Source organism: Neofelis nebulosa, chromosome 17 (genome assembly GCF_028018385.1).
Source record: "Neofelis nebulosa isolate mNeoNeb1 chromosome 17, mNeoNeb1.pri, whole genome shotgun sequence".
Taxonomy (NCBI): Eukaryota; Metazoa; Chordata; class Mammalia; order Carnivora; family Felidae; genus Neofelis; species Neofelis nebulosa.
Genome location: NC_080798.1, coordinates 34,550,876 through 34,566,425, shown reverse-complemented (window position 1 = coordinate 34,566,425; position 15,550 = coordinate 34,550,876). Strand labels below are relative to the sequence as shown.

Genomic DNA, 15,550 nt, shown 5'->3' with positions numbered 1-15,550 from the left:
GATTCTCTCCTGCCCTGGAAAGTAGCCCTGAAATCGGAGAGGATGAGGTCTTGGGACCTTGGCAGCAGGCACCAATGAAAGTTGTGAAATCTTACTCAAAAAAGGCAACAAATGTTTTATTTCTTCAATGCAAATTACTGTATTCACCACAAGCTAAAGAAGAGAATATATATATATATATATATATATATATATATATATATATATATAAACATATATATATATTTGAATTTATGGAAGACTAAAGACATGGAAAAAATCCAGCACCCCAACAAGTACGGCCAGGAAGGAAATCATCTCTATAATAGGACAGTTTAATGAATTACAAACAAGAAAGGGTAGGAAAGGAGGAAAGAAAGATGTGCATTGAGTTTAAGACACTGTAAAACTCAGAAGACGTATTTACTATTCAAGTATAAACTCAGTAAGGACTTGGCATAAATTGAAAGGCAGCTGCTGAGGTACACCATTATAAAATAAGTTCTATGAATTTACAATTCTACCTTCCAATTTTCTGGGAGAAAAAACCAAACTCTTGAAGGTCTTCACCAGAGACCCTGAGAGGGATTAACACTTTTGATGAAGACATAGTCAGCAATCCATGATTGAATATACTATTCAAAAACAGGTATTTATTTAAAACAACAGGAATACGTGCTCTCAGACTGTCCTCTAAGAGTTTTTGAGACTGTTAGTTCAAGAGTTTCAAAGTATATTACTTCCAGAAACAATACTGATTAAAAAAAATTTTTAACAAAAAACAAAAAAACCTGATTTGATGGTACCTTAAAAATACCCTAAATACCAAATTTTCTCCAGTCTAACATTGCAATTAATTTAAGAATTCCTCCCGCATTGTTAAAACATTTTTTCCTCACAAAATGCGGATACTGAAACTGGATAGAAACACCATGAATGTGAAAATACACCAGTTTTCTGCAGTTAAAAAAAAAAACTACAATGTTCTTTGGAATCACGGAAATATCAAAAATTGGGTTTTCTCCACAGTCTGTGCACCTTCTTTCGGGCCCTCCATGTTGCTTGTAGTATTGACCTGTGTGGTTCTGGTTTATAGATTCAAGTTTTGCAGGGCAATATCCACGCTTAACACACCGGGGCCTCTCTGACCGGTTGGAAGTTATGCTTAACCCAGAACCGCTGCCATTTACTTCTCCATGATGACTTCTGCCCCAAATAAAAACTTTAGAATAGGAGAGAAAACATCCTGTTAGACATTCACATGAACCCAACATGGGAGAATTCCGGTGTGGTTTCAGCACTTGGGAGGGCACTGTCTCCTAGCGTGTTCCGTGGAAGTACCACAGGCCTAGCTGTTAGCACTCAGCTTTCCTTGGCCTTAAAAGGAATTTCTCAGGGCTGGCAAGTTGGGTTAGATTCTAAGAGAATTTTGTCTTTGACAAACTACCATTTTTAGCATAAAATCTGGCCATGGCTATAAGTTTCAATGTGCGCACAACTGATTAGAGATGTTTTTTTTTTTTTCTTTGTTTTTTCTCTTCAACATTGGCTGGAATTGAGTAGAAATAAGTCCATGATGCCTCTTCACATGTGTCATGAAATATGAGAAATCTGTCTGACTCTAGACACTATTTCTTTGCGACACAACGGGCAGGTCTCCAGTTGCAAGGCACAATCCATGCACAGGTCACTAAGGAGAAAGATACAAGTGCCAGTTAGGTTAATGCTTCAGGAGGTCAAACTGACAATGTGCCAACTCAGTCTAAAATATTAACAAGCTGGCTAATTGAAAGGGTAATCATTACACGTGGTTAAAAAACGAAGCAAATATATGAACAAACAAGTCTCCCTCTCATTTCTGATCCTCCCTCATCCTCTTGTGAGGAGTAAGTAAAAAGTTCAAGTATATTCTTCCACCAAGTCTGTATGTACACGAAAAAAGCTTACAGACGTGTATGGTAGGTCGAAACACGACATGCTTTGTTTCCCAGACAGCCACTTATCCCAATATCAAACAGTCCATCTTGCACTGCAGATTTGACACGAGGCCTTTATATGTGAAATTTTCACTTGTGGTTAGTTCTATTTCTGGGTTTCTATTCTGTTCTCCACAGGTCTGCCATTCTTTTTATATATGGGGAGCAAACTATTAGCATTTATTTTAATATATCTTAAGATGTGGTAGGTAGTTTGGTCCCCTCTGTAACTCTTCTCTTTCAGAATTTTCTTGTCTTATTTATAGCATGGAAGTTTTTACTTATTTTTTTTAATTAAAGTTTTTAATTTATTTTAAGAGAGTGAGCTGGCAAGCAGAGAAGGGGCAGAGAGGGAGAGAGAGAATCCCAAGCAGGCTCCACGCTGACAGTGTGGAGTCTGACACGGGGCTCCAATGCATGAATCGTGAGATCGTGACCTGAGCTGAAATCAAGAGTCGGATGCTTAACCGACTGAGCCACCCAGGTGTCCCAGCACACAAGCAAGCTTTTAAACTAGCATTTCTATTTTCAGAAGAAAAAAAAAAGTTAACCCAGATTAAACTTACGGTTTAGAGAAAAGTGTCACCTTTAAAACACCAACAGGACTTCCTATCCAAGAACAGACCCATTTATTCAAATCTTATCTTGCATTCTTTAGTAGTTTAAAAGTTTTCTTCTCATAGGCACCACATATTTCTTGGTACGTATTCTTAGACAGCCCTTGTTTATTTTTTTTATGTACTTGTTTAAGTAATCTCTATACCCAAAGTGGGGCACGAACTCACAATCCCGAGATCAAGAGTTGCATGCTCCACTGAGTGAGCCAGCTGGGTGCTCCTGGCCTGGAGAGGTTTAAATAGAATCTATCCAGTCCCTCAAGGTTTGAAAGAATTATCAGTGAAACCATCTGGGCTTAGTGCTTGGGGCAGAGGGAATGGAGGGCAAATATACCTTTGATAATCATTTCAATTTTCTTCTACGGTAATAGAAATGCCTAGGTTGTCCATTTCTTCCCAGGGTCAGCTCACGACATTCAGTTTATCCGGATTTCCTTTCTTAACCCTTTAAAATTGTTGTTGCTGCTGAAAGTTGAGCTAACTTTTCTTATAACTCTTTACATTTCCTCTTCCAATCCTGTTTTGTACATATCTATTACGGAGGCTAAGATACCTGGTTCTAAGTTTTTAGATTTCAGCCCTCATTTACAAGTGCTCATTGTGAGCAAACCCACTGAGAAGGCCAGAGAGCGCGAAGACGAGTTAAGACCAGATACTGCTCTTTGGGATTTTAACATCCTCCCACAAACAAAGATCAAAAGGGGTATCGAGATATCCATCCTTTAAACTTTGCATCTGCCTGTGAGGCCCTAATCACTAAAACCTTCAAAGGTGCTCAAACGGAGAATTCTAGGCTGCAGAGTCGATACCAAGGAAACAGCTACGCTGGAGTCACCGTGCCTTTCTTTTCGAAGAGAAACTGGTACAGTGAGCAGTGACATAAGATACACAGCATGCACCTCCCTTATCAGCCAATTAGATAACAACCCACTGCAAAAGCTGGCAAGGTAGAGTGAAGGGCCTAGACTAAGCCACACCTGGAGGTGACAATTGGGGTCCATCACTCAGACGCTGGACCGTCAGGAGCTCTGGTGGCTAAAGCTCTGTCAAAAATAAGAGCAGGGCAGGAGAGAGGATGTGCTGAGTTACAGGGAGCTGGCCTGGAAGACTGGCCCGGGCACTGCTCACCCACAGTCAGCACACATGCCTGGGCCAGGTCAGGGCCAGCCCGCCGCCCAGCTCCTCTTTCTGTTTCCTTTCTAAAATTTATTTAAGTAGACTCTGTGCCCAGCGTGGAGCCCAATGCAGGGCCTAACCGACTGAGCCACCCAGGTGCCCCATCTCTTTCTGCTTCCAAATTCGGTTGGGAGGCCTTCTTGGGGACATCATACTTGCTGCTCTTGCTGATGTTTAGACACTGTTCTACAGGATCCAGGCTGCCTTCTAGTTCAACTTGGCTACATGGGAGGGAGGTGCTGCCTTCTCAATGGTTAGAGGGTTAAGTAGCTAGTAAATGAGGAGGCCCTAAAAATAAAGCTAAAAGGGATTTCCCAAGAGGATCATAAGTAGTATTAGGCCTTTTACATTTTGTAAAACTGTATTAAAATATAGTACTGAGTAAACAAGATAAAAACAGAGGCCTTCCATCAAACAGCTTCTTCTATTTCAGGTACTTTCTGGAAGACAGCCATGAACTGTCTGGCAAACTTGAATTTCTCAGCCCACTTTGTATATAATAAACCTTAAAGAACAGCTATGGAACTGGTAACATTGTGTGGGGTACAAGGGTAGACAGCCCAAGACGGGCTGCAAAGACACACAGATTATTCTGAGCTGAAAACAATCAAGGTCCAAAAGACTCAGGAAGAAACTTTGACCTCCCTGCAACTGCCTAAAAAGAATTTAAATAGAGGACCTGTTACCAGGAAGAGAGTTATTAATAAGAGATTCCTCTTTACCTAAGAAACATATCTGCACAACGGGGCAACCTTTGTTTTCCAAACATCCCCTCTGCTTCCTGCTAAGGGCTCTCCTTCCCTTTTTACCCCCAGACCCCTACCCCCTTCCTTAACTGAGGACGACACGCATACCTCATTTTGCCTGTCTTTGGAATTTCATGTCTGTGTGGATTCCCCATGTGCACGTAACTACATTTGATTCTCTCCTGTTAATCTGTATCATATATATTTAATTCTTAGTCCAGTTAGAAGAACCCTGGACAGAGGAAAATTTCTTCCTCTCTGATAACCATTAAAGCAATTCAAGAATAGGATGATTGCCTAATGTAATACAAAAAAGAAGAAATGAGCAAACCCTCTTACCTGTGTCCACATGGCTTCAACTGTGTGTCTGCTACTTCGTCACAACACAGGGAGCAGCAGTTTTCCCGGATGCTGACTTGCTTCAACAGAGCAAGACGCCGGTGCCTGAGTAGAAAGTGTAGTTTACAACTTATTTGGTCAACAAATCAATGGGTCTATGAGCAGTGATGCATATGAAATGCTGTGAAAATGCTCTGTCCGTGTGAAGTATGCTACGCACTCCTTAAGCTTTGTTCAGGAAGGTTTGCACACACGCATCTCATTTCAACCTGACAGTGATTTTCTACAGTAGAGAATGACACAGATGTGATCAATCCCATTTTATAGGCAAAGAAACAGTTCATGGAAGTGATCTGCATAAGGTCAACACATGGGAAACAGATTCAGGAATCAAATGCCAACCTTTTGGTTCTCAGACTAGTACTCTTTGTTTTACCAGCAAATTTTCACCTTTGAGTCACAGAGCTCTGAGAGTCTGAAGAAAAGCAGCGGAGTCTTTTCCACGAAAAATGCACACACACAAGTTTCTACACAGTCTCAGGTGCTTGTGATAGGCCAGCACAGACTCTTCTGGAAGTCCACACACCTCAGGTTAGAATCCTTGCATGACACTTCCACTCAGTTTGAAATGGAAAAGTGGACAGGCAGAACTGCTTTGCTAAAAGTGCAGCCCTGACAGCCAGGGGGCAAGAGAAACATGAAACATTCATTCTATTCACTTCAGGCCTTACCAAGTGACAGACACTGTCCTGAGCCTGGAGACTCAGCAGTGAAGAGAGGACTAAAAACATATATGCCTGCCTTCAGAGAGCTTACACTCCAGTGAAGGGAGACAGAAAGAAACCAGGTAAAAAAAGTAAAATATATACAATTTTAAGCGCTGATGAGCAGTATGAAGAAAAATAAGGCAGGGAGAAGAGTAAAGGCAGTGTGTATAGAAGCAGGGAGGTACAATTTTAAATATGACAGCCAAGGAAGATCTCACTAAGGTGACATTTAAGATATGAAGGGAGCGAGGGATTGAGTCTTGTGGATATCTGGAGAGACACCATTTGTGATATTACGATTTATAATAAATACATATTTGGTCTTCATCTGGGTTCCTGGCACAGAGGTCCTAAAATCCTGGTAATTCTCTAAGAGATGAGAGCAATAGATGTCTTTTGTTATGTTAATTAGGCAGCTTTGACAAGCCCCTAGGTAACCTAAGTTTGGGGCTGGCTGCCAGGGGAACCAACATTGTAATCAGTGAGCTGGAACTTTCATTCCTCCCCTCACCTCCCAGGGGGGGCAGAGGGGCTGGAGATTGAAGGTACTCACTAATGACCAATGTTCTCATCAATTATGCCTCTGTAATGAAGCCACCAGAGAAACCCCTAAGGGGACCGTTTGAAAATCTTCAAGGTTGGTGAACATGTGGAGGTTTGGGGAGATGGTACACTCACAGGTCATGGAGGCCGCTTCCCACATGCCTGTCCTCTGCACTGCTTCCACCTGTCCCTGGATTAAATCCTTTTATAATAAACTGGTAGTCAGTCTAGGAAAGAAACTACTTTCCTAAGTTCTGTGAGCCACTCTAGCAGGTTAATCAAACCTGATGAGGGGGATCATGGGGACCCTCAATTTACAGCCAGTCAGCCAGAAGCAAATATAGAAACCTGAACTTGCGACTGGCATTTAAAGTCGGGGTAGAGGGCAGCCTTGTAGGAATGAGACCTTAACTTGTGGGACCTGACACTGACTGTCTCCAGTCAGGCAGTGTCAGAATTGAGTTAATTGCTTGGTGGTGTTGGAAAACACACACTGGCCCATTCTAGCAGCAAGAACAGCAAGTGCAAAGGCCCTGAGGCTATAATAGATCTGGTATGTTTCAGGAGCAGCAAGGAGGCCAGGGTGGCTGAAGAAGGAGCATGAACAAGTGGGAGGGGGTAAGTAGGAGGTAAAGTCAGAGAAGTAATAAAGGAAGGAAGGGGACAAATCATGTAGAGCCTGGAAGGTCACTGTAAGGATTTAAGCTTTTATCTTAAGTGAAACGAGAAGCTACTAGAGTCTTGTGAGCAGAGAAGGGCATGATCTGATTTAAGTTGTAACAAAATCATTCTGGAGGCTGTGTTGAATAGACTGAAGGGGGTCTAGGTAGGAACAGGGAGACTAGCTAAAGGGGGAGAAAAAAAAAAAGGCAGCTTGGACGATGGTAGCAGGAGTGAGGGTGACAAGCTGTAGTTGCATGTGGGATATATTCCGAAGGCACAGCCCACAGTATTTTCTGAGTAGGATGTAGGAATGGTGGAAAGTAAGGTGTCAAAGAACCTCTAGGATTATGGCCAGGGAACCTGGAATGACAACGGAGCTCAGACAAAGGAAGACAGTAGTTCCCCTCCAACCCTGTCTGTGACTAGGTTCACCATATAGTCTGTTTTTCTTTTGTGTGTATTTGAAGTTTCCAAATAATAAAAAGGTTAAGAAAGAGGAAAAAAAAAAAAAGAGTGAATAAATGAATGAGAATTAGAGACAGAGAGTATATACAGAGAGTATATAGAGCAATTTACAAAATCCCAGATAGCAACAGGGCCATGATCTCCTACCATGAAGCCAGAAAGGAATATATTCCAGTGAATAAACAAACACAAGCCGAATATAAGCTTTTGGAACACAGGCTGAAAATATTAACAGCATAGGAAATGGTCTCAGGCACATTCACACCTAATGCCACAATGAGGTGCAACTGAGATGTTAAAGAGGTGAAAGACAGTGGCAGGCTTCTGTGCCATGGAGGACGCCACTCAATGAGCCTCCAGCAACTCCCGTGTTGGTGTCACTGTCAGAGACAGTGCAACGTAAGATGCCCTAACCTGGAACTCTGCTCTTACTCAAGGTAGGCTGCATCTGGGTGCTGACCTGACAGGGTACTGAGTACTTGGAAGCTGCCCGTAAAAGGAGACTTTTGAACAGCTGGCACCTATTGCCATCTGACTTTCACAAAGCTTAATTCTGCAGGGGGTGGTCCTCTAAATGCTGTTGCTGTTTTAACTAAGGCCAGCCTCCAGGGGAACTCCTGGAGCCTGCCCTCACTTTTCAGGGTATACGTCACAAGGCAGGCTTAGTGATGGGCCGCTTCCAGTGAGACAGGCTAAATTAAAAAGGAATGAGGTATGAACAGGCAAGAGAGGTATTACTTCAGACTTTCACTAAATTCAAGAGGAATTTAAAGTTCATAATCTCTGTCAGGCACCAACACAAGTTGAAGGGAAGTTCTAGGAACGAACCTCAGGTCCCTGAGCTGGTATGTAAGGGGCCCTTCTGTTCTTGTGATATTACGGAGGTTCTGCCATAGCAGGCAATGCTGCTGGGTCACTCTGTGACCTTTTCTGGTTCGTTTGCAAATTGTTGAGCCGCTCTTCAGGCTTGAGACACTACGTCCAAGGTGAAGCATGGCCCAGAAGGGCTGTTTATAGACCTGCTTTTTGAGCCAAAACAGGAGCTAGGATTATAACATTATGTTACATATACCTTCCGGGGCATGACAGCTCAACACTGACCGCACCATGGCCAGTGTGATCTCTGTCATTGATATAATACGTGTGGCAAGAATCCCCTTCCCCACAGGGATCTAGAAAACTGCTCTGTTAAAAAATGATAAGCTTTGGTTCATATTGTGAAACAAGCTTCAAGTTCAGATCATTACCAGGAAGCAGCTTGAGTCTTTCTCAGCTTAAGGAACAGACCACGTTCATCTCATAAGAAAGAAAAGCAGATACTCTTCCAAGGAGATAACTAATGTCTATCACACTTTTCGGCAAAGAAGGGCTGTGGAATTTTATGCAAGATGGCATTCACTGTCCTAATGGCTGTAGAACAGTGCTGGTAGTGCAACAGTATGTTTCTGGAGCGCCTGGTTGGCTCAGTCGGTTGAGCGTTCAACTTTGGCTCAGGTCATAATCTCATGCCTCATGGGTTCGAGCCCTGCATCAGGCTCTGTGCTGACAGCTTAGAGCCTGGAGCCTGCTTCAGATTCTGTGTCTCCCTCTCTTTCTGCCCGTCCCCTGCTTCATGCTCTCTGTCTCTCAAAAATAAAGAAATGTTAAAAAAAAAAAAAGAGAGAGAGAGAGAGAGAGAGAGAAGTATGTTTCAACAAACTCCAAAGTTAAAAGCATATCTGCTAAAAAATGTACTTGATTTCCTAATGTTTAAGATTTTTCATTGACATTCAGGTAAAGTTAGTTTGCAGTTTTTTTGTGTGTTTGTGCATGTGTTATATTGCCTGGTTTTTATACCGATATTATTTAGCTCATAAAAATTATTTGGAAGTGCTCTTTCTTTCTGGTTCTGAAACATTTTAAATAGTGATATTTAAATAGTTATCTTTTATTTAAAAATGTGGTGAAGGGTGCCTGAGTGGCTCAGTCAGTTAAGTGTCCGACTTCCGCTCAGGTCACGATCTCGAAGTTCATGAGTTTGAGCCCTGTGCCGGGTTCTGTGCCGACAGCTCAGAACCTGGAGCCTGCTTCGGATTCTGTGTCTCCTTTTCTCTCTGCCCCTCCCCCACTCGTACTCTGTCTCCATCTCCAAAAATAAATAAAAACATTAAAAAAAAAATGTGGTGGAAATCTCCTGTGAAATCACCCAGGTCTGGTGTGTTTTGGGGGACATATCTCTTACTTCATTTCAATTAATTTTGTAATAATAACTGGTTAGTTTATATCTCTTCCAGGATTTGTTTGAGTAATTTATATTTCCTAGGAGGTCATCCATTTTATTCAGGTCTTCAAAATTATTTGTAAAAAGTCTTTCAGGAACTGTTTCAGCTTCTTATGAGATGCACGTGAAAGTCTACAGGTAGTCTAAGCAGATTCCTTACCTTGGCAAAATGATTTTCTCTTCAGCTGTGAGGAAGGCGTAGTCATTAAAAGTGCTAAATTTCATAGATGGTGGATATTTGAATGGTTTCGCTCCAAAATTGAACTCACATTGTTGATATGACATGAAACTAGCTGCAGCAAAAAATCCAGATCTACAAGTGAAAAGGAGTACAGAGGTCAACAGAATTCATGAAAACAAAGTAAAGCTCATACATGGAAGTGGCTTTTAGACATTATCCCCTAGTAGAAAGGAAGGGTAATGGATTCTGTTTACTAACCTAGACAGGACTGTGACCCTGACAATGTCCTAACCTCATCTTCTTATATTAAGCTTCAGGACGGTTATAGATATGATCAAATGGGTCTTTAATTACTCTAAATAAAATGATTTCTCATCACAACTGACTACATAAATGGACAAAGTCTTTTTCTGAAGAAAAGTGAATTCCATGCATCTACTCAAATTTTTGACTGAGGAAAGGTACTTACACAGTAGATGAAAAGACTTGCTTCTCAGGAGGCAGCTGGTTGCCATTTAAAAAGAAGATCATTTGCTTTTCATTCAAGTCTAACAGAAATCCTACTGTGTCTCCTACAGGAGAAAGTGAAACATGCTAAGGGTTAGGGTGTATGCTACTACCAGGATTCTGCTCAGTGTCTCAAGGGTTTTAGTCATTGTATCAAGTCAAGTCTGCGTCTGTAGCTATGTATCAACACATTCACCAGTCTTGCTTCTTCTGCAACTGGTCTAATATTTTAGACTACGATTAAGAAGAAAACGCTGCTGGGGCACTTGGGTGGCAAAAAAGAGCGCGGATTCTCTCCCTCTCTGTCTGCCCCCTGGCACACATTCTCTCTCTCAAAATGAATTTCACACACACAAAAATCATGTTATTTAATAACCTGGAAACCTGTTCAAGGCATAGGAGTGAGACAATAACAAAAAATACATACACCAAATTTTAAGTGTTTAAAAAAAAAAAAATCTCTGGATGGAGGAATTATAAGGGATTTTCATTTTACTCCTTTCCCCTATTTCCCAAATTTTTATGCTAAACATATTACTTCAGTAATTTTTTAAAATTATTAGAAAACAAAAATGAGACAGTCTTTGCAGACAGTGCCTCTTTTTTTTTTTTTCTTCTTAAGTTTTTATTTATTTATTTTGAGAGAGAGCATGAGCAGGGGAGGGGCAGAGACTAAGAGGGAGAGACAGAGAGACAGAATCCTAAGCAGGCTCCATGCTGTTAGCATGGACCCAGCACGGGGCTTGACCTCACGAACTGTGAGATCATGACCTGAGCCGAAATCAAAAGTCAGACACTTAACCAACTGAGCCACCCAGGTGCCCTCAACTCATCCTTAAAAGCTGCTCTAGTGGGGCCCAGAATGTGGCCACTGAATAGTGCCTATTCCATAGCCACCTGGCCTCTAAAAATATCCTCATTTTACTGGCATTACAATATCAGTGTCCTCAATATCTCCCTGAATGCTTTGATTCAAAGCATGTATCTAGAGGGGCGGCTGGCTGGCTCAGTTGGAGCGAGTGACTCCTGATGTTGGGGTTGTGAGTTCAAGCCCCAGTTGTGTACAGAGATTACTTAAAAATAAAATCTCAACAAAGAAAAAAAAAAAAAGCATATACCCAAAGAGAAAACTAGAATCCATATTAATCTTATCATTTTCCCCACTCAATTAAGAATTCTATAGTCTGAAATGCTTTTGCAAAAGGAAGGGCTCTACCAGAAGTAAACTTATCAGAACGCTGTTTACATCCATGAGGGGGAATACAAAGGCTCATATCCCTTTTCATATTACATCTTCTTCCATTAAAACATTTTAAGGCCCAGCATAATAGATGCCTTCATCATAACCAGATGTCTGGACCCAGTCGATAAATTCATGACAGAGAGGAACGGGTACCTTCTTTCCAGCACGGGTGTAGATGAGGCTTACTCCTGGCATTGTACCAAATCAGCTGCCGGCAGCCGTCGTAGGCACAGGAGTATTCGTCGTCCCCAATGCCATAGCCTTCCTGGAGGGAGATAGGGCCCAGAAGATTAGCAAGGCTCTGCCTGCTGCGTTCTGAGAAAAGACGGTGTGTCTTTTGTAACCATACACCTGGTGGCTGGAATTCTAAGCTTTCCGGATGAAGGGAGCCTATGGTTCTTAGAAGATACCAAAATGCTGACCCGGAAGCCTGGCTCTCCATGGCTGGATAATGACCTCACGAACAAATCTGTTAGTTCTTTTAATTCTCATGAGCCACCATAAGGCTGATGGCATCCTGCTCCACTTTAAGAGGAGATAAAGGCTCAGAGAGGTCCACCACATCACCCAAAGACAAATCATTACTAAGAAAGCCACGTTTGGACCTTGGACTCTTCTGATCCTAAGAATGGTGTGCTTTCTACTTCACTGTGGCTGGGAAAACAACTTTCTTGCATGTAGTAGACTTCAAAACAACCACATACACGGAGATTTCAAAACTGGACACAAGAAAAAGGTTATAGTGGGCAGTCAGCTAATAGCTATTCGGAGGTGGGCTCAACTCGAGCATCATACAAGTCCTCGGCAGCTTCTTTTATTTCTTATTTCCTTTTAATTATTTCACAATTATTTTATTGTTAAAAGGGTGGATGGGATCTTAAATTATTTTAAGTGCTTATGAAAAAATAGAACAAACAGAAGAAGCATGCAGATCAGACAACTGCTATCTTTAAAGGTTCATGGTGAAAGATTCTTAGTGGGCCATATCCAAGTAAGATTTCAGGTCCTTGGTGATGTTCTGCTTGTTCTCTGGAATAAACAATGCAGTGAGGAGATCGACCGGAGAAAAGGCTCGAACATATTCCTTGACTACTTGGGACTACAATATACTGAATTCTCATGAGTGTTCTCCAAAGTGAGGCTTCTGAACCAGCTGTTCTGAATGCACTATTCAGATTATTCAAGAGTTAAATGAACTTTCATCTACCTGTCTTTAGGCAGAGAAGAAATTCATCAGTTGACTAGAAAGAATACCTCGCTATCCCTCCTTTCCAAGCCTGAACAAGGAAAAATGGTTTTTTATTTTATGCGTGTTGCTCATAGGCAAAAGGTAAGCAATTCACTTTCTAATGTACTACCAAGTCCTCGGTGGAACAACGTGAAGACATTCCTAGAAGATTTCTAGCCACAAGAGTTGGTTAAGATCAGACTTTTACCAAGCAATGTCTTCCATGCCAGGATGAATTTCACTGGAGAGTGGCACTGTGGGACAAAGGTGGAACTGTAATAATTTCAACCAGAGCTCAACGTCTACAGGCTAAGAAGTAGTTACTTCTACCAAGCAGAGATACACTTGGAAAAATCCCTTTGAGCCGACATCTCTGAGAGCGAGCTAGATGCCCTACACCCTCTGTCAACCTGAAAACATTCCCAGCAGGATTGTGGTTTCCAGCTGAGACAGATAAATGGGAGAACAGGGTAGCTAGCTTAGCACTTGGAGTAATAATTTTGATATGCTTGTTTATGGTCATGTATATTTTAGTAACGGAAACATTACTGAAAACAAAAAGTTTAATCCATAGCTTGCCATTCAGGAAATATTTTGAATTCTTTCCCCTTTTTTTTCTGCTGTCCAGCATCCCAACCCCTTCCTGTTTTAGGGAATTTAATGAAGATACAATGTCCTGCCTCCCGCTCAGAAGTTGGAGGGGTAGGATGTAACCTAGGCTTGGCCAGCTGGATCCGTCCAGCAGACACCTAGCGTGGTAGGAGTGACCCACACGGAGGAATGGTTAGGACTGGTTTGTGGCAGAAATGTTGGCATCTTAGCGCCTAAAACACTGGCTGTTGTACTTCCTGTCTCTTGGCTCTCTGATGTTGCCTTGGTGCCTGTCTAGTTCCCAAACTCCTCAACAGCCTGGGAGTTCCCAATAGGCTTCCGAGTTATTCCCCTTTTCTGTTTCAGAAAACAGACTCATTTTCTCCAAGGGACGAGGCTACTCCAGGGGAAGGAGCATGGGTTATCTTGACCAGGGTCTCGATTCTTCTCTAGCACTTGGAGGCCAGGTGACCTCGGGTAAGTTTCTAAATTTATTTGTCTGAACCTCACTCTCATCTTTAAATGAGAGAATAATACCTTCCCAAACTCTCAAAAAGATTAGAGATAGTACGCGAAAGTATGGTAGATGCTCATGAAAAGGCAAAAGTTATTTCAGATAACTCAAAATGCACCCTTAAAAACTTGTTTCACCCAAACCTCCATAAAAATACACAAGACCAACTATTCTGTAGGTGACCTGAACAAGAACTGTCCTTAAGCTTCTCATGTGAATGAGAGCCCAACACTTTTATCATCCTTTCAAAACTGAAGCCCAAGCAGTAAGAGTTAAAAGAAGAGGCACTGTGGATTGACTTCAAGTCATTAGAGACTGTGTGTATCCTAGGGATGACTTATTTCATAAAACCACACCCGTCTGTACAGGCAAAAAAAAAAAAAAAAAATCAGCATTACCAGAACGTCCATTTGAAGCAAAGTTGTAAGTATGGCAACATGATTAAAATCCTACGTTTGGGAAAAGAGGTATCAGACTTCATTGACTTCTAACAGAGAATCAACAAGTACTTAGATCAGGAAAAAAATGTTTTTTGATTAAAAAACATTTTTTAAAATTTATTTATTTTGAGAGGAGAGAGAGCACACACACTGGGGAGGGGCAAAGAGATGGGGAGAGACAGAGAATCCCAAGCAGGTTCTGCACTGTCAGCACAGAACTCGACGCAGGACTCGAATTCATGAACCATAAGATCATAACCTGAGCTGAAACCAAAGAGGTGGATGCTTAACAGACTGAGCCACCCTGGCACCCCTGGTTTTGATTTTTAAAGGAAGAAATTAAAAGTCTGTCAAGCAATTTAGAGGATAGGAAAACAGCATTTTAAGGATCTTAATTTGAGGAGCCAAAGTTTCTGCAATGATATGGCACAAATTAGTGGCAGCCTCACTGGTAAATAATAAAAAATTTTAATATTAAAAAAAATTTACAATATCGAGAATTAGATATACTACACATAGACTCATGGGCGGCGGTTGGGGGGGCGGGGAGGCGGTGGTGGTGCTGCTGCCAAATGATGAGAAACAAATGTTGTCCTAGAGCTTCCTCCCTAGAGATTTCCATCTTTCTTCTAGTTCTGGAACAACTTTTTTTACACCCAAATGAGGAACCTAGCTAATTCTCTGAGATTCTTTCCATTTTCAAATGCAAAGAAGATGACTCTTAGAGAACAGGAAGGAGCCTGAATTCTAGTCCAATATTCTTTAGGTCCTCCCAGTCTCCATTTGTCATATGTGAAATGGACGTGGTGGCAGTACAGGCTGCTGTGGGAGTCAGAGGAATGGCTCCAAAATGACAACGCTCTGGAAACAAACCTTTTTGCCCCCTAAGGTCTAAAAAATTGTCTTCGGGACCTCCTTTGGGTCAGATTGTCAGGATAATTGATGCTACCTTCTTTAAATCAGTGCCCAAGGTGGGAACTAAGAGACTAACCAGCACTGTTCTCCAGACCCGTGTACTTCTGACCACATGGTGCCACAATAAAGCCTCACGCATCCAGGTGTTAATTAAGGTGCTGTCAGTGAGGAGGCCCTTCATCAGAGAAAGGTCCCGACAAAAGCAACAGCAGACTGGGGTCTAGTTTTCTATCCTGGACAAGAATCTGACCTCTCCACTGACTCTCTTCCTCCAGTTGTCTCTCCAGCAAGGAGTTTAGTAAAAGGCCATGCACAATTCTAAGATGCTACACAGCCTTGCTGAAACGGTCCTTCCGAAACTATACCTACAGCAGGCAAGCAGAGTTTGGTTTTGTTGGTT

The 15,550-nt window shown here is 41.9% G+C and overlaps 1 protein-coding gene across 2 annotated transcripts in view; it reads right to left on the bottom strand.

Moving 5' to 3' along the window:
* Nucleotides 1-91: 91 nt before the first annotated feature.
* RSPRY1 (ring finger and SPRY domain containing 1) overlaps nt 92-15,550 on the bottom strand; it is a 45,775-nt gene continuing 30,316 nt past the window's right edge. For both annotated transcript variants that reach the window (XM_058709207.1, XM_058709206.1), the window contains exons 11-15: nt 11,616-11,727; nt 10,182-10,284; nt 9,692-9,844; nt 4,834-4,938; nt 92-1,669 (exon numbers count right to left, since the gene is read on the bottom strand). In XM_058709207.1, coding sequence (XP_058565190.1) covers nt 1,573-1,669; nt 4,834-4,938; nt 9,692-9,844; nt 10,182-10,284; nt 11,616-11,727 — 570 coding nt within the window. In that variant the 3' untranslated portion in view covers nt 92-1,572. The remainder of the gene's footprint in view (nt 1,670-4,833; nt 4,939-9,691; nt 9,845-10,181; nt 10,285-11,615; nt 11,728-15,550) is intronic.